The 20,653-nt window shown below is 33.8% G+C and overlaps 1 protein-coding gene across 3 annotated transcripts in view; it reads right to left on the reverse strand.

The window, feature by feature from the left end:
• The window catches only part of HBS1L (HBS1 like translational GTPase), an 81,222-nt gene that overhangs the window by 47,356 nt on the left and 13,213 nt on the right, over nucleotides 1-20,653 (reverse strand). Inside the window, exons 3-5 of one of the 3 annotated variants that reach the window (XM_061130201.1) lie at nucleotides 20,354-20,482; nucleotides 17,363-17,557; nucleotides 12,167-16,161 (exon numbers count right to left, since the gene is read on the reverse strand). In XM_061130201.1, the coding sequence (XP_060986184.1) occupies nucleotides 14,690-16,161; nucleotides 17,363-17,557; nucleotides 20,354-20,482 (1,796 nt within the window). In that variant the 3' untranslated portion in view covers nucleotides 12,167-14,689. Of the gene's footprint in view, nucleotides 1-12,166; nucleotides 16,162-17,362; nucleotides 17,558-20,353; nucleotides 20,483-20,653 lie in introns of those variants that run through there. The other 2 variants (XM_061130200.1, XM_061130202.1) reach the window with 2 other exon arrangements.

Genomic DNA, 20,653 nt, shown 5'->3' on the forward strand with positions numbered 1-20,653 from the left:
AGGAATAATCTATCTCTCTTATCTACTCTATGAATGAAAACATCAATAATATAAAATCTTTCCTTTATAAAAAATGCTATCAATGCTATTATGATTAACAATTAAATGAAAGAAATAAATTAGTATAATCTTCCTGAAAGTAACTTCACAATATGTACTAAAAGCATCAAAACTTTCTGTACCTTTTTATCCGGCAATATTACTCTTAAAAAGCCTTTTATAAGATAATTGAAAAAAAATGCACAAAAATGTTTACTGAAGCATTTTTGGTAAAATTACATTGAAAAACTTAAGTCCTACAACAGGTGTTTAGTTACATAAAATAATAATATTATGCAGCCTAAATTTATTGGCATACTAACAAAGGTCTGAGTGGCTGCTAGGGACTTGAGAACAGGAAAATGTAGAGTTGTTAAATGAGTACTGAGTTTCAGTTTATAAGATGGAAAAGTTCTGGAGACTGGTGGCATAACAATGTGAATATACTTAACACTACTGAACTACATGCTTAAAAACAGTGAATAAATTTCATGCTATCTGTATTTTACCACAATTGAAAACAGAATTTACCAAAGTAAAAAAATTTTAAAGCCTGTAGCACATGATTAAGTTAAATGGGTTAAAAAATGAAGTGGTCCATTTTTTAAAAAAAGAATTAATATTCCCTATACGAAGAAAAACATACACAAACTATAAAGGAGGACTTTAGTATATTAGAAGCATTTTATTCTGAATTTTGGCTCCACCATTTACTAGTTTTATGGCCCTGGGTAAGGTGTTTAGCCATTTTTCAGCCTCAGAGCCTCCTGGTGACACTAGGATTGAAAAAAAAAAAATCCCTACTCGACATGATTTATTAAATATTGAATACATTAAATATGATAAGTGAATATTAAATAAGTATAAAGAGTTTAATACAATATTTGGTGTGCAGTAAGTGTTCATCAATCTTGCCTACCATTACTGTGTAAATGCATCAAAACACGAACAGTTCTGAATTCTGAACAAAGGGATTATGAGTATCACTGGGTTATCCGGACTTTCTGGCTTTACTAATGAACACTCATTTATTATTTAAGCATGTGCTTAAAGATGGCACCGAGCTAACAACTATTAAAAAACTAAATCCTTCAGGATTTTTAAATCAAACATAATCAAAGACAACACAGTGATTTAAAATTTAATGAACTGCAACAGGACTTATTATAGGACCACTAATTTACAAGGATTTAAAAACTGATACCAATTCTCTATATAGGTATGCCAAAACCTCTAAGTAATATAGTAGAAAAAATAGTTGAAAATAATTTTGAAGTACCTCACTAATGATAAAGCTGATTCCCCCAACAAGAGATTTAATTTTATCCTTAAGTTACACAAAGAACCACAAAACAAGTTTACAATATAAAAACTTATTGCAAGCAATATATAACAATGAAAAGTGTGTTCAATTAACACAATAGTGTAAATTAACTATACTTCAATTTTAAATAAGTCAAAATTTAAAAAAAAATTTTTAAAGGATGTCCAAGTTCAAAAGAACTCAATTTGAGTTACAATTTGCCTCTTAATAGCTGTGAAGTACAGCAAATTATTTCATATAAGCCTCAGTTTCTTCCACCTACCTCACAGATTCTCATAAAAACAAAATAAAATATATACAAAGCCTGACACAAAGTTTACCTTCAATGCATTAATTCACTTCCCTATCTCCCCTTGAGAAGTGGTAGCTTCCAGAACAGAACACTTTTACACATAGCCAAGAAAAAGAAAGAGCCAACATGTTCAGAGGGAAAACACCTTGGCTCTATTTGGTGCTTCTATTAAATCAGACTTAGCTCCTGAGGGGCTACTTTAAAATTCTAGGGAAAAATCTGGGGCATAAATCTATGTCCCCAAAGGCTACCATATTTTTCTGACAAAAAGTGAACATGCAATAAATGCTAGCTAAATTGAACTGTATTTATCAGTTCCTATTCTAATCCATCCTAATCCCTAGCTAAAAACTTAGCAATTCTTTCACCCAAAAAAATATTTAAGAGGGTTTATAATTGCCTTGGAATGAAACAAGAAAGTATATGCACATACATGCAATCTGATTATAATTTTATGGTTTAAAAAAAGCAAGGTAATTAGGATGAAAAGAAAACTGTATTTAACATTCATGCAATTCTTACATGGTACTGGCTATACAAAGAAGACAGGCTGTTTTGAGAGTCTAAAGCAAATTATTTTTAAATTAAGCAATTAGTGCTTCAGTTTTTCCAGTGTAGGTGTATACACAAAGAGAATCTTAAGACATATCTGAGAACATTCTGAACTACTTAAGTTTTTTAACTGAAATAAACCACTTCCTTTCAAAAGCCCACATAATTTTAAAGCAGAAAGCCAATTAGTCTGAAGCTTTCTGTGCAAGTATAAAATTCTTCTAACTGCTTCAATAAAATTACTCAGTGACAGAAAAATTAATGAGAAGACTTTTCAAAGAAAAATATACTTAAAAGAGGAAATCAAAAAATTCCAGCTAAATATACCTAAACTCCCTATAAAAAGATTAAAGCAAAATAAAATATATATTTATACATTACTGAAAAGTTCATATAGATTCAGAACTGTTCATAACATGCTGTATTAATAATTTTTCTTTGTAAGGTATACTTCTCAAGTTAATCATAGTCTTTACTTCAAGGATAAAAATCTCATAATATATTTGACCTGAGAAGGGAGAAAAAGAGGTTACATATCCTCCTAAAAATTTAATATCACTATTACGTCTATTTACTTAGATTATGCTGAAGAAAGAGACAAATACAGAACAGTAAGTTTAAAAAAAAAAAAGTCTTGTTGCAAGTGTCTACAGCTCTTATCTTTAATTTCTTGTAATCTTCTCTAGGGAACAATTTGCCACTGAGAAGCAAGACTAGACTAAGATAATCATCTGAGTACAGTTACAAATAATACTTCATAGATATTCCAATAGTAGCATACACTATAGTAGATATCCACTATATGACATTTGTTTAAGAGACTATTAATACTACAAAACTATCAAAACAATGCCTGCAAATTAACTATATCCTCATGTAAAATTAGGCTCTATTTTGTAAATGAAAACTTCACTTGAAAGGTAAAACCAGAAGAAATTCAAAAGGGAAAGGAAAATGATGCATAATAGGTTTCTAAACAGTATGGGCAAACCAATTCTACTCAAGACAAATTTTAGTATTCAAGTATATTTCTCCAAATACAGAAATCAAATATATTTCTCCAAGCACAGCAATCAAAAGAGTTAAACCTCATTTTACAAAAAAGCATTCATTCTGTTGAAAACTTTCTCTTCCAAGTTGGTTGACTAATTATAAATTTTAGAGCATAAATAGTAAGATTATTCTGCCCAGAATTTTCCTTTCAAATAATAATAATATGTGCATTTCAATCTCTGGATTTCTTTGTGGGGAAAAAAATGCTACTTAGTTGTATAGTTTTGGTAGTGAATCCCTCCTCTCCTGGTAGGTTTAAGGTGATAAAGAAACTATCTACAGAAAACAGATTGTCCCATGATTTTAATCCCTAAATATATACTCCTTTGGCAGTTCACCCACACAAATGCATAGCAAAATGATATGCTAACCTAGTCTAAGGTTATTTATATTTGTTATAATGGTTCACTATTACATATGTTTATAAAATGAACTCAAATGTTATCTAAGTTAAGGAGACACATAAATATTTAATACATCACCTTAGAAATTGAAGAGTTCTAACTCATTACAGGATAAAAGGTTAATTTTCACATAGATATTAAGTTCTCGTTTCAAAATTCTAAGAATACAAATACACTGAGGGAATTCCTGTTAGTAGAGTGGTTAAGAATCCCCCTTCCAATGCAGGGGATGTGGGTTTGATCCCTGACTGGGCAACGAAGCCCATCTTACTCAATGCCACGACTGAGCCCGAGCATGCTAGAGCTCAAGTGCTACAACTACAGAAGGCCTGGTGTGCCGCAAAAAAGCGCCCGCACACCTCAGAGGGCCCAGTGCAGCCAAAACGTGTGTGTGTGTGTGTGTGTGTGTATATACTCCCAAATAAACATAGTAACAAAAAGCTTTCTCCTAGACTTCAGTGGTATGCCACCACAAAGACAGGATGCTATGGGCAGGGGAATCATTATACCTAAGCATCTAAGCTTTTGGAACAAGGTCTGTCATATCACATATCCGAAAAGAAATTATTCACAAACTTCTCACGTTATCTAGCTTCACCGCTGTTTGGGGCATTTAATCTAATCAAGTGTTACTGGGAAGACTGTTGCTAAGTCTGATTCTTCTGAGACCCCATGGACTGTAGCCCACCAGGCTCCTCTGTCTATGGGATTTCCCAGGCAAGAAAACTGGAGTGGGTTTGCTGGAAAGATATATCCAGTTAAAAAGACAAAGTAAAGATGTTTCTATCTCACTTTTCCGCTCAAAAAACATACCCTCCCTACACATACACACACACACACACACACACACACACACACACGATAAAAGGAAAGATAATAAAACCAAACAGAAGAAAAAGGTAAAAAATAAGCCAGCAGAGCTCACAAGAAATACAGATTGAAAAAATCAAAACAAACAAAAAATACAACTACTTTCAGAAATTTAAAAAGCCATGCTAGAAGTATATATGATAGAAAACTGTAGAGCAATGTCTGCAAGACCCTCCAGAAAAAAAAGACAAACCAAGGACTATTATTTATAAAGCAGATATGTCACAGAATCATTTTCATATATTCAACAACTTGGGGAAAATTTCAAATGTATATTTGGGGGGGGGGGGCGGCGAGAGATGGAAAAGATGTCAAAGTCAAACAAGTGATAAATATAGGCCTAATCATGAGAAACCAATCACGCTTAATGTAACTACAGTTGGTTAAAAACTAAGGAAAATTTGAGTACAGAATCTAAGGAAAGTGTTAAAATTTTTGGCACTACATTAAATAATATGACTAAAATCACCAGGAGATAAAGGGAGAGAAGAGGTCAAGTATGAAAAGTGTAACTCTGATGAGCTCAACTTTTAAAGTGAGACTCATCAAAGAACTGATTAAAATTAGTAATTCAGTTAATAAGGTTTAAAAAAGAGGTATAAAGATAAATATTTCCCCTAAAAACTTAAAATATTAATAAAAATTATAAGAAAGAGGAGGTGAAGTATGTGTGTCAATTTCTTCATCTTTCATGAGAGATCAGCACATACATACTGTTTAAAGTTGACAAATTTTTAAAAAATCTATTCTGTAAAATCTGAAAAGTAACAGAAATATATTTTGGATTAGTCAGACAGAATTTATATTCCTGACATTAGCCTATGAAATAACAATAAAACTACATTGGACCACAAAGAAAAACTGAATAAACTTTAAAAAGTAAAATGTACCAACCACATTCTCTGATGACAGTACAATGAAATAAAAAATTATAAGAAAAATAGCAAATAAAAATCCCACAGCAAAATGGGATTTAAGAAAAAAATAACACTTCGATTCTTGGCTTAAAAAGAAAATCAAAATTAAAATGGGGATTATCCAGAAAATAACAATAGTTCTAAAAGAACCCAGAAAATAGTAACTAAAAGAATCCACATGTTACAGCAAATACAGTTTTCATAAGAAAAACAGTAGCTACAGAGACAAAAGTAAGAGAGAATGGGAACAACGCATGTCGACTTCAAGGGAGTGAGGAGAAACAAGAAGAGTGCAGAACTCGGATTTCAATCTAACAATATATTTCTTAGAACAAAGACAAACAAGTACCAGAAATGTGTAATGTAAAATGCTATCTTCTGTTGAATCTAAATGGCAAGTTCATAAGTACTTGATACATTAGTCTCTGTGTCTGACATTTCATAAATGAATACTACTAATAACAGACAATGTTTGCTACAATGCAAAACAAAATCATCTGTCAGCCAGATGAGACGGATCCTTTACTCAGAAAGTTAAAACTTCCCAAGCAGACCTTAGAATAGTGAGAAAAGTAATTCCTATCATAAAACAAATAATTTCACTGTCTTTCAAATCATAAGAATAAAGAAAAACTCTCTAAATTCTCTAAAAAACTATCACAAGAGAAACCAAAGCATGACAAAGAACACATACGCACAATTGTAAATTAATTTGATGAATAGACAAATCAATTTTAAATAAAGTATTTTCAAATAAAATCCATTCCATTAAAAAAAAAAAATTCACCACGACCAATTAGGAATGTCCCAATAATACAAGACTAGGCCAATACTAGAAACTCCATTTAATAATGCAATGTTTAGTACCTAACGAAGACAGTTTATTTTTTTCTCACCTTTGACTGTGTGGATCACAATAAACCGTGGAAAATTCTTATAGAGATGGGAATACTGACCACCTGACCTGCCTCCTGTATGCAGGTCAAGGGGCAACGGTTGGAACTGGGCAGGAAACAATGGGCTGGTTCAAAATTGGGAAAGGAGTAGGTCAAGGCTCGATACTGTCACCCTTATTTAACTCCTACGCAGAGTACATCGTGTGGGATACCAGGCTAGATGAATCACAAGCTGGAACCAAGATTGCCGGGAGAAATTTCAGCAACCTCAGGTATGCAGATGATACCACCCTATGGCAGAAAGCAAAGAGGAACTAAAGAGCCTCTTGATGAAGGTGAAAGAGGAGAGTGAAAAAAGGAATATCACGGCACCTGGTCTGATCACTTCATGGCAAATGAAGAAATGAAGTGAAGTCGCTAAGTCATGTCCAACTCTTTGCGACACCATGGACTGTAGCCTACCAGAATCCTCAGTCCATGGGATTTTCCAGGCAAAAATACTGGAGTAAGTTGCCATTTCCTTCTCATGGCAAACAGATGGGGAAAAATGGAAACTGTGACAGACTTTATTTTCTTGGGCTCCAAAATCACTGCGGATGGTAACTGAGGCCATGAAATTAAAAGACACTTGCTCCTTGGAAGAAAAGCTATAACAAACTAAAACAATGTATTAAAAAGCAGAGACTTCACTTTGCCAACAGAGGTCCATATAGTGAAAGGTATGGTCTCTCCAGGAGTCATGTACCAATATGAAAGTTGGACCACGAAGAAGGCTGAGCACCCAAGAATTAATGTCTTTGAACTGTGGTGCTGGGGAAGACTCTCAAGAGTTCCTTGGACAGCAAGGAGACTAAACCAGTCAATCATAAAAGAAATCAACCTTGAATATTTATTGGAAGGACTGATGCTGAAGTTGAACCGCCAATACTTTGGCTACATGATGTGAAGAGCCAATTCGCTGGAAAAGAACCTGATGCTGGAAAAGACTGAAGGCAGGAGGAGAAGGGGACGACAGAGGACGAGACAGTTGGATGGCATCACTGATTCAATGGACATGAGTTTAAGCAAACTCTGGGAGATGGTGATGGACAGGGAAGCCTGGCATGCTGTAGTCCATGGGGTGACAAAGAGTCGGACACAACTTAGCAAATGAACAACAATAAATGAAAAAGAAGAGTAAAAAACAAGACAGGCTATAAGGTATTTAAAAATTAACAGTAATATAAAGCTACAGTAATTGAAAATTTGATACTGGCACAGAACAAGACAAAGAAATAGAACAGCACGGAGTCTCAAAAAAGGCAAGACAGATGGAGAGAGGAAAATTTAGCATACGTCAAAAATGGCATTTCAAATCAGGTTAAAGAAGAAAAAGGACGTGTAATACAACAAAAAGTAATTGTGAAAAATTGAGCTATTGAAAAAGAAAAGATGTTGGTAGAAAAACTGTATTTCTTCCTTACCCCCTGTAGCAGCTAAATCAAACACTCAAATGTTTTTTTTAAAAAAAGAGAACCTGCTAAACACAGAGAAGAAGCAATTTTTTAAAAAAATTATCTTGTAGTAAAGTAGAACTTTCAAACAAAAACCCATAAAAGATTAGTAAACTTTCATATACTTTATTAAATTTACTTTTGATATACTTTATTATTAATATCAAAATTTTGTAATATTATGAATATTAAAATTTTAATATAGTTCATTAATTTACTTTATAAATTTTAATATAAATTAGAAACTTTTAATACAAAATTTTAATATTGATTTTATGTATATAAAATCGACAATTTGTCTTATAAATGACCTAAAAGATGACAAAGAAAAAATATTTTCCATGCATATAACAAAAGGATTAATTTTCTTAGAATTTAAATATAAAAATCAAATACATTAAATATACACACACACATATGCCTAGAAGTCATTATGAAAGATAGCCAGCAGAAAAATCATCAAAGATTAGGAATAGGTAGTTCTAAGAAATACAAACAGATTCAAATGCGTGACAAAGTAGTCAGTTTCACTCATTTAAGACATATAAACAAATGAAAAAAAATACTTTCCAGTTATCAGGCTGGCATAATACCCAAAAGAGCAATAATCCTATATGTGAGAATTTGAACAAAACGCACTCATAAACTTGTGTGGGAAGGAAATCAGCACAGGTTCTATTAAGGACAATTAGACAATATCTATCAAAAATTTTAAAGTACATACTTATGGGCCTAGAAAATCAATCAGTAGAAACATAGGATGTTCATTCAGGAGTCAATAGTGATAAGAAGTTAAAATGTTAACAGGGGCTATTTAATGCATAAACATATGGAATTCTACATGGCTTTTAAAAAGAATGAGATTGACCTCTATATGCTGGTAAGGAAAAACCTGCAATATACTTAGCATGCTAAGTGATACAGATATTGAAGTGTTACTGTATCCTCCCATTTGTGTAATGATATGTATACAAATTTGCTATGTCTAACACACAAATAGTTTCTACAGCAGTATAAAATATTTTTTTACAGATTTGTTTTACAGCTTCCTCTAGGGAATAAGATGTGGGACAGTATTTAAGAGTGAAACTCACTTTTTACTTTAAATTCTTTCCTACATGTATGTGCCAGATATTGTCTAAGCTGGGACTATAGCAATACAGACCTTACATTCACAGAAGTTGCACTGTGGTGGGCAGGGCGGGGTAGGGGGGATTACAGGGAAGAAGAGGGAAATAAAACTGTGCACACACACCCTGACAAATGATGTAGGGTTGTGAGGAACAATAAAACCGGGTTACCAGAGAAAGGGGCTAAATGTAAGGCAGAGGTTATGATTTTACATGAGGTGGTAATAAAAAGGAATACAGAGAATTACGGGTACACAGGACTGTTCCCCTATCCCAGGCTTAGGAGTAAAGTGACATGTAAACTACAGCCTCAGGAGCTAACTGCCAGGAGGAGAGATGGAGGGGAAAGGGCAAAGGGCTACAGAGGAGACTCAGGCAGCTCTTCTTGGGAGGGTTGGGCAGGGGGTAACACAGAGAAACCAGATGGCAAAAGGTCCTACAGTAAGATAAAGGGTTTAAACAGGGGAACAGACAGTCAGGACTACATTTTGGAAAGGTCACTCTACCTGTATTGTAGAAAGTGTCTGAGAGATAATTAACTGAGAAGTAAAGAAGCCAGATAAACATTTTAGGAATTCTGCCCAAAGCTAATAGTCTTTAAGAGAAAAAGTAGTAATAAGAACAAAGAATATGGATCGAAAAATGGACAATCAATCCGTACTTGAGGATTCCATATTCATGGATGCAGCTAGTCACTAAAAACCATGACTTTCAGCACTTTTGCAGTCTCTTGTGGACAGTGTAGAGCAGTAAAAAATTTTAGTAGCCCAACATTCATGTTCCCAACTGAGGTCAAATAAGATGCATTTTGCCTTCTTGTTTCAGATCTCATAAAGCAGTATCCTTTTTCTGCTGCTGCTGCTACTAAGTCACTTCAGTCATGTCTGACTCTGTGCGACCCCACAGACAGCATCCCACGAGGCTTGCCCGTCCCTGGGATTCTCCAGGCAAGAACACTGGAGTGGTTGCCATTTCCATCTCCAATGCAGGAAAGTGAAAAGGAAAAGTGAAGCTGCTCAGTCATGTCTGACTCTTAGCGACCCCATGGACTGCAGCCTACCAGGCTCCTCCGTCCATGGGATTTTCCAGGCAAGAGTACTGGAGTGGGATGCCATTGCCTTCTCTAGGATCCTTTTTCACGACCTCTTAAATGCCGCATTTTTCACCCTGTGATATTAGTTGGTGATTTTGCTGTTTAAAATGGTCCCCAAGAGTAGTCTGAAGCTCTGTCTAGTGTTAAGCACAAAGCAGCTGTGATCACCTTACAAAGATGCAGGTTAGATACTGTTAGTGTTAGGCATTAAGTTACAGTGCTACTGGCTATGTGTTCAATTTCAATGAATCAATAATATATGAATAATATGTATTAAATAAAGTGTCTTTAAACATACATAAAACAAGGTCATGTATTGATTGTTTGACAAAAATGTGACCAGACGATCACAGGAACCTAACCTCGTATTTCTTATGGGAGCAATGGTTCAGTTTTTGCTAAGTCAGTGTCTGCCTATTTCATTCAGTGTTCACTCATTTATGACTTTATAAAATGTAACTACCACATACAAGAACAATCAACTGTATATGTACACACATATAATTACTTATTTGTAAAGAAGAAATAATAGGACTGGAATCAATTACAGGGCTTTCCAGGGGCCTCAGTGGTAAAGAATCTGCCTGCTAAGGCAGGAGACTTGGATTTGATCTCTGGGTCGGGAAAATCCCCCAGAAAAGGAAATGGCAACCTACTCCAGTATTCTTGCCTGGGAAATCCCATGGACAGAAGAGCCTGGACAGGCTATATAGTCCACGGGGTCACAAAAGAGTTGGACACAATTTAGCAACTAAACAACAACAATCAGTTATAAGAAGTAAATGAGGGAGCAAAATCAATGATGATGCTACCTAGGTTTCTGGCTTAAGCAACTGGGATGATGCTGATATTGCTAATAAAGAGAGGAAACAGGAGGAGGTCGCAGCTTGGATCAGGAAGACAAAGACATCAGCTTCGGAGAGTGTAATGTCATGCATGCCGTACACACCGCAATAAATATAACTATGTGTTTAAGTACCCATTTTCCCATCCCATTTGAGAATCACATTTTTGATCATCTCCAGCTATGTCCTATAACTAGAAGGATGCTTTCTTTCCTTTAAGTCATATAAACCAGGCATGTCAACATCAAAACTGTGTACTTTGTCAAATGTTTTATTTTCACTGCCATCTTTGCAATTATATTATCCATATTCACCATGATCTATACTTTAAGAATGTTGCTATGTGAGTCCTCAAAAGTAAAAATATAAATTCTACCTTTTGGAAAATAAGAATTCTAAATGACAAATATCTTCAAAGAAAGTCTGCACAACCAGGCAGTGCATTTTTCAACTTGTTTACAGAAACCTTTATCATAAATTATTAAAATATCACTCTGAAATATTGAGCTTACATAAAAAATCCTAATGGATAAATTGTGATGTTTTCACACCTGATTTTAGAAAACCCCAGAATTATAATTTATTTCAATGTACATTCAAAATGTGACAAATCTTTTGCATCCTACAAATTAAAATTACAATATACAACTGCATACACTGAGCATATTAGTAAAGGATTCATATCAATCCCTCCCTATCCAGTCAGCATTACCATCATTTATAAAAGTAATAGAAAACAATTTCTAGGCTACTATTAAACTGATTTTATAAGTAAATATACACTTGTATGAACACCAAACAGAAACCTGATACATAGTTATTCTTCAATGTATAACTGTGTACTTGCTACTTTGCAATGGTCCATATATTTCAAAGCACTGGGGTAGTTTTACCCTTGATATGGCAATTAATCATATGATCTCCCACTGACCACAAGAAATTAAATATTCTACACTGGGAACAGTTATTACTATTTATATGAGGGGAAAAAAGGCTGAAAGAAAAGTTCAAGAAAGAAAGATTCAAAGCTAAGGTGGGGGGAGAGGTTAGAATACCAGTTCAGTAACCAAGAAATAGGAAAAAGATAGAATAACTAAGAAAGAAATGATAAGCAAAGTGTTCTGTACAGAAGTGATACCTTGTTCTTTGCAATTAATGGGAAGAACCGTAACCAAAAAGACCAACCAAATGCAAGACAGAAAAACATCTGTGAACAACAGCTCTTTTAAAAAATCAAAAAAAGTGAAGACGAAAATGGTCATTTTAAACATCTTGTATTTTGTATCATTTAGAATATAATTACAACATTATTTCTAGTCTTAAAGTATACTATTAATATTTGAGCATAACACAAATAAAAATGGCTCTGTACGTCAAAGTCGACATCTGAACTGGAAAATAGACCAAAAACACTTAGCATACCTGAGCTACCAAGACAGCAGTCAACCAATAAACAGCAGCTGGTGCAGGAGATGCACTCAGTGCAAGCATCTGTCCTCACTAGGAAAATGCCCACGAATAAGCAGGCACTAGTCTCTTTACCAAAGGCCAACGGCCAAAGGCAGAAGGGGCACTGGGTCTTCCTGGTTCCACTCTCTGAATCTCAGAGACTGTGACACTTCCTTAGTCAATGGGGCAAGTGCCTGTCAGGTATGTGCCTAACGGCCCAGTAGCCATCACAACAGAAATATGGAGACGTATTTAAAAATTGTTACCCTCCCTATCACCTTGTAATATAGAATGTTTTTCCCCTAAAATCATAATATCATAAATAGTAGTCACAATCCTGATCATCCAACAAAGGCAGATCTAGTTCACTCTACAAGATCTACTATATGGCTTTAAAAGTACTGTATTTCCACTTGAAAATTAGTTTGCTATAAAAGATAATATAACAGTAATGCTGTTCAATTTCAATATGGATAAATATGTATTTGGAGATTTATGTGCAAAGGGACCACTTGGGCAGTATTTAATCTATCAAGAATTATTGTCAGTTCTAAACAAACACTTAGAATACAATTCACTTCTAAACTGGAGACTGCCTACAGTATATAAATTTAGTTGATGAGTCACAGACTAATAGTTCAAAATTACTAAAATATCCAATTAAAGTTCAAGACTAGAAAAACAAAATCAGCAGTTGGGGTAATTCAAACTTCAAAACTGATCACAAAATATAACTTGTAATTTATATGATCTAAGCATCAGTAAGATACGCACTGAAATCTGCAGTTAGAAACAAAAAGTGAAGATGTCACCAAGTGTTTAGTCAAGAACAAGTACATAAGGCTGGCTTCAGCTCTCTCACCAAAACACTGGACATAAAAACATCATATACAACTAAAAATATTGGGATATTTGGATGTCATTCTGAAAACAGAAACAAGAAATATTTTGAAAAATTATCAAACGCAGACTAGAGTAGTAGTCAGAGAACAACATTTTTACTGGGAAAACATAGCTATTTTGTTCTCATTAAGAAACAACATTTTAAAGACTACTTTTTTCCTGCAAGAAATAACTAATAGCATTATCTTCTAACAAAAAAGGTGTTAATTCCTAATTAGCAATATTCCTTGGTATTCCTAATTACTAGAAAATACAAATTAAAAATTCAAGTTGGCCAGGTGTTATTCCTAGCATTAGTAATTCCTTTCATTCTACTGATTTCTTTAAGGGAGCAATTCTCAAGTAGAAGTAACCCATCAGAATTAACTGGGGACCATCCTGAAAATACACATTTCCAAATGTCATCCCTCAGAAATGACTCGCCATGTCTGGAGTGAAGTCACAATAGCTATGTTTTGAAAAAAATTTCCCCAGTGATTCTGACTGCTGGTTGAGGACAACTGCTTTAAGAGATGAATTACCTACTTGTTCTACCAACTAGAAGAGATCTTACTCGGTCGACTACTGCTGAAACTTTGTCCTTATAGCACACAGAGCTGTCAGTAGCAAAGAGGAAAACTCCACATTTCATTACTTACAGTAAAAAGAAAAAATGAAAAGAGATCTGGCAAGATTACTCAAGGAACATGCAACCATACTTGAAAAGACTTTCTACATATTTATTTTAAAGTGTTCATTTAGGACAAATGGTTTTGAAAATGTATAAAAATAAATTATGTATTAAATCATCTTCAGTATGTACATGGTCCCTTAAAAGGATTTATATTTTATTATCATGAAAAATGTATTTCAACAACCTCCACAGTATTCTTAAAAAGTTAGGAATTTTAAGATTTTCTAATAAAAAACTTTTAGTATTCACTGGCAGAAAAATAATGAAACTTGGAATGATTTCATTAATATTTCAAAATATAATACTGTCTTGGCTATGTTATGCCATATATCACAAGAAAAATCTTCATCATTAAACTATACTAATCCCAAGTGGTGGCATTTTCATTTAAGAACAAAGCACAAAAATATTTTATAAAAGAAAATATCTCATCATAAAAACTTTCAAAGCTGAATGCTTTAAACAAAAATAGCTGAGGTTTGATTTCACAATATCAAGTTACCATAAGCACTTTGTAAACATACACCTATTACAGGCTATCAACTTATCCAGTTATCACTATAAGAAGATATAGTAAAAAGAAATTTCAGTGCAAAAGCATTTATCAACTAAAGTTATCAACTGACTTAAGACAATTTTAATATAAAAATCACAACTTAAATCCCATAATATAAAGTAACCCTATAAAAGTTTAAAATTTTTAAATTAATTTAAAAGAAAAAGCTCTACAACAGTTAGCAAGTTTTCCTTTTGTTACTATTCTCTAGTAAAAGCTTTCTTTTGATTAGCTTTCACAATGTCATCAGGAGATGCTGATTTGAAGTCAAATGGTGTTATTGCTATAAGAGGACTTATTTCCTTGTCTTTTACGTCTTGAACTTGTCTACTATAAAGAAAAGCCTTATAGAGATCAAAAGTGCGTCGCTTGCAGCTTTTCAATGGGTAACGAAGACACAGGGTTGAAGCGAAAGCTGACGGTCTGGCAGCAAGGGCCTTGGTCCAAGAGAGAGAAAAAGGCGGTTTCCTAGGCAGAGAGCTTTTACTGTTTCTCTTATTATCCTTAGCAGAATTGGAAGTTTTCCCTAATTTTGAACTCAGAACTTTAGTTTCTGGTATTGGAGCAACTGATTGGTCTACTACAGGTCTGGGAACAAAATCTGGGGCTTTTATGAGGACACTAAGATCAATATTTGAGTCTATTCCAGGTGACCTCATTTCAGATAAACCGAGCACACAGGAATCTTTCTTAATCTGAGGGTTGTCTATATCAATCGTTTCTGCAATCAAATCAGAAAGTGACAAATTCTCAAGGTCTCTTGTCGGAGAAGCTTTATGAAATGCCAAAGATGATAGAGATCCTGTTAACTCTGATATTCCAGTTGAAGATTGATACCGATTTGCTAGTTGTGACAAGGGAAAAGATCCCAAACTGAGATCTGTGAAACTGGCAGATGGTTGGTGACAAAAATCAGGTAAAGTAAAGCACTGGCTTGGATTGTTTTCCTTGTGTTCCTGAAACAATTCAGCTAGGGATGGACTTTCACACTGAGAAAACCGCAAGTTGTCATTCTTTAACATGCAATTCTTGTTGCTTTGTTCAACTGAAGAAACAACTCCAACTTCAGTCGTTTTACTAGCATTTAAACTATCAACAGCCATATTTTCCATTGAGTTGATTAACAGCAAAGGATTATTTAAACTTCCTAAACTGTTCTGTACTGGAATGTTTTGCAAATCAGGTACTGAATCATTTTGAATAAATAATGAGTTATTAGGTGCCGTGTTTTTTATCATTAAGGATTTTAAATCTGGTATGCCTTTGAAGGCAGAATCATCTTTGGAAATACACTCAGACACATGAGGTCTTAACAAATCACCATCTAGACTCCTTGAAGGTAGACTCTCCACACTATCTGTGGGTGGTAATCTGACTGAAGGCTGACTTTTATAAGAATCTCTTGGCATATCATCGATTAGGTCAGCTAGGGACAGCTCTTTCGTTAACTTACATGATTCTAGTTTCTTTTCACTTTTAGGTCTGTCAAGTTTCTTTTTTTTATGGAGTAAATAGTGACTTGGTATAACTGAGGAATTATGATATAATCCATATTTTGCTACTGGGCCAGAAAAATCAAAGGATTTGCTGCTGCAATCCAAATGGTTTGCAGACTGACGACAAGAGCTGTGAACATTATCAGCTGAAACTTCAGAGGAAGATAATAAGACTCCTTACCTTACAAGAGCCATTAATTTTCAGATGAATAGGTTGACATATGCAGAAGACAGTCACAGCAACCAAAAGGAAACATGAAACGAGGCATTTAATTACTAAATGTTTCTTTTGATTATGACATGAATAAAGCGATACTTGATCATTATTTAATAAAAAGTGAACACTCTAAAAAAAAAACAAAGGATTTTACCTTCCTTTAACCATCATAAGTGACCTTCATACTTTGTTCACTGATATATACAAAGGTAATTACCAAGTTAGTAAATCTGCTAATATTTACAAATTTATGTGAGGTTTTAAGTTATTCATAATCAAATTCAAAACATCTAAAGAATCAATGGAAAGAACTAGGTTCACCTATATTTTTAATGTATTAAAAACAGGAAAACAAATAATACCATATAACTTCCACTGTGATCTGGGGTAAACTATTATTATAGTTGTCACATTATAGACTTATTCTCATACTATTGGTCAGTTAAAAGTGAATCCCAATGGCCCCTCAAAATTAAAAAAATTTCATTTACATAAAAACAACCCTTATTTCATAGTAACAGGCTGCACACAATTTCACTGTGGCAAAAATCTAGACTCCAGGTTATAAGAAATATCAATCCAGTTAACAAATCACCATGCTTCTACTGACAGATACCAGTTAAGATAATTAGTTCCCTTCTCATGTGGCCTAAGTTATAAATTTAACCTCAAATTCTAAACATTTAAAATTAAAGATCTGGCTATGAAATGAAAGAGTACTAGAATTATAATACTTAGGATATTTAAGGAAAACTAAATTATATTCATAAAATGCTATAAGCATAGGAGGGATTTTTCTGACATTGTCTGGCTATTAATTTCCATCTCCCAACCCTTTAGTTAAAAAAAAACCACCAATAATTAAAAAGATCTTCAAGACACTAACAAGAAGCAAAAAGTGTTTTGTCTTGCTTTTATTTCCCTTATATTCTGTCAGTTGCAAAAATAAGCAGGGAAATGATCAAAAAATAGGCTTTAACAGACTGAAGAGAACATGGCCAATCAGCTTAAAAATTCACAAATTGCAAAATCAACTGATAACAATCAAGAATTATTGTAACATGTAAAAATTTCTGCCCATTTTTCTTAACAGCTCAATCAATCAAAGCCTCTTTTAAAGCATTAACTGTAAAACTAAAAGAGAACAAGTAAAAGCATACCTTTTGCTATTTTTCCTGTAGATATTGCTCCCTCACTCCTGACTTTCAAATTCTGCACTTTATCTTGCTCCAGAACCACTGACAAAGCCTTCTGCACATCAAACTTGTTCTTCAGAACTGCTTCAATCAATATGTCATCTGGCACAGCATCTCCAAGTACCTCTCTCATGTGATCAAGGCATGAATAAAGACGAGCTAGAACAGACAACAATAATTACAAGCTATACTCAGTGGTGTCATGAAAGATCCCTGAATCTTCAAAACTGAAACAAAGGATTTGAATTTACAGTAGGATGTTCATTTCTTGTAATTTGCCTTGGCAAAAATTACAATGATTATATTTTTATCCACAATATACCTAGATTCCCTGATCAGAGGAACAATTTCAATAACCACTATAATAAATGTCTTCAAAGTAATACTGATTAACGCTTGAAAAAAGTGTCAATTGTGAATCTTCCTGCAATGCAGGAGACACAGACTCGATCCCTGGGTCAGGAAGACTCCCTGGAGGAGTGCGTGGCAACTCACTCCAGTATTCTTGCCTGGAAAACCCCATGGACAGAGACGCAAGGCCGGCTACAGTCCATAGGTAGCAAAGTCAAACATGACAGAAGCAACTGAGTATGTACCCCCACACACACAAAGTCTATTTCAGTCAATGAGGATGATGAGGTCCATACTGATGATTTTTTACATGTGTAGAAAGGGTTAATTTTGAAACTATTTCTAACTTACTAGTGAATGGACAAGATAACTTGGTACAAAAATGCCATAAAAATTAGGAAATCCAGTAGATTAATGAGGAAAATGAACATTCATTTTAAACACAAACATTTAAATCTGGGTGACTAAAATCTTTAAGGATGTTTATTTTCTGATGACTATTTTATAAAAAGTAATTACTAATAATATTAATAATGGAAGTTCCATGAGAGCAAAGGCTTTATACCCCTAGATCTTAAAATAGTATGTGAAACTACTGAATAAAAATGCATGAATATATTAACTTATGTTTGTACAGCAGTTGACAATATTCAAAATACTTTACTTATACACACACACACACATCTTCTGTAATCCTCACAGTAACTCTACGACTTAGATATATCAAACTGCAAGTCATAAAGAGGACTGAAAATCATAGCACTACTCAGTTTAGCAGTAATCAAAATAAAACTCAAGTTTTCAGATTCCCTAATCCATGAAATCAGTCCACAAAATGCATTTTACATTACATTTTACATGCTTACATACTGAACAAGGCATCTACTGGCAATATCCTTTTTTTCCCCAAGTATATAATACTTTCTCCATTGCTCTTTTTTAATTATTACAAGTAAATTCTTCAAATATTTGGGTAATTCTGCTTTCCTTTAGTCCAAAATTAATTTTAGGCTAATAAGATAAGCTTGAAAAATTATACCTATTTCATAAAAACATGAATTACTAAAACTGGAACAGAATACTTAGTATATAGCTAGCATCATGGTCTATTCTAATTAATTATAGCAACTGTTGTCCACACATACACAAAGGGTAGAGATATGAAGTCAGGCTATGTTGGTTCATACCCAAATGCCACTCACTAAGCAGTACAACTGCCCCCAAGTGACTTGGTGTCTCATTTTCCTCCCCTACAGAATGAGGACAATAGCTGGCCTATCTCACAAGGTTGTCATGAGGATTAAATATGCTAATACATGAGCAGCACTTGGAACAGTACCCAGAAAGCAATTAGTAGAGGCTAGTTACAATCACTATTGTTACCATGCAATTTTTTTCATGCAATTATTAATACTTACATATGTCAGGTGGGAATGATTAACTTTCATTCTCAAACATAACTCTGAATTTCATACCTCCTTAATCATTCTGAGGCACAGCAGAGAAAGCATAAGACTTCTACTTTATTCCTACCTTCTCCCCCCCTACAATGACAACTGTACACATTCTTTGAAAATATAATCAAAACTATGGAGGAATTTATATAGCAGCTCCTCTATGAACTTTTATCCCACTTGCCAAATGTATCTGCAAAGTTGATAAAGAAATTTTTTAATTCTCTGTTGTTTCCCTTTCTGCTTTCTAATTTTGTCTGTCTGTGCTTTCTCTCCATTCTTCTTGGTTTGGGTAGCAGCTGACATATACTGTACCAATTTATGCAAAGATCAACTCTCAGATTTATATACTCCCTCCTTCCTGTTTTCAAATTGTTATAAATTTTATAGTTATCAATCTGTTATCAATTTAAAAATATTCACAGAACAAAGCCAGAGGAAGAGTACACTCCAGAGAAGGAGCAAACAAGCTGAGCCCTGTTCAGTACCAACAGATAGCATGACTTTTACACCTGGTGATTTTGGTTCTACAACACTATTCATCAACCTGTGACTGGAGCAGTATGTCTGAAATTATGTCACATTTGAAATTTATTTATAAAAGACAAAAGCCAAAATATAAAATATCTTTGTTAAAATGTTTAAGAGAACTAAAAAGAAGCAAACTCAGAACCAAAGCCATTACTGTTTACAAGTTCTATCTTGAAATTTAATTTACATGACTGACCAATCAGCACTTGTACAGGGCTACTCTGCACTTTTTTTTTTTTTCATAAAAACCAGTCATTTCAAACCTAACATTTTGCAAGGAAATGAGCTTCTGTAATCTAACCATAAGCTCTACACAGAGCTTATAAAACAAAAAACGAATCACGGAAGTTTCTCTCCTAAGGAGATTTCAATCACAAATTCCAGTTACTCAATAACAGCCACACAATCAATTTTTCAACCATACAGTTAACCATACAGTCTTGACAAAACATAATTAACAAAATGTAAATTTTTGTTGAAGATGCAAGATATAATGGTAGTTCATACCATTACTACCCATGATCAATATTATGAACAATAAAACTGATAAATAACATTGGTAAATTTCAGTAAATTATTAATCATTTTTGGATAAGAAACATACTAATTCTTACTATACCTTGATCAATTCCACTTAGCTGATGATTCACAAGAGAACTGGAGAATTCTTTCAAATCTTCATAATCATATTCTTCTACGGGTTCAACAGCTGAAGGTTTGTCACGTTGTGAGTAAATAAACTGAGCAGCTAGAATATAAAATGATGGAAGAATGCTGTTATAACCATTTCCCGTTAACTTTTTTTTTAAACAACACAAAGTAAAAATTAAAGATTCTGACCTCCTACCTAAAGTCATTTGCCCACAGTCATAATAATGGATGAAAAGAGAAAAAAACTAAGACAAAACATATCATACCC

The sequence above is a fragment of the Dama dama genome, chromosome 26 (assembly GCF_033118175.1).
Source record: "Dama dama isolate Ldn47 chromosome 26, ASM3311817v1, whole genome shotgun sequence".
NCBI classification, from domain to species: domain Eukaryota; kingdom Metazoa; phylum Chordata; class Mammalia; order Artiodactyla; family Cervidae; genus Dama; species Dama dama.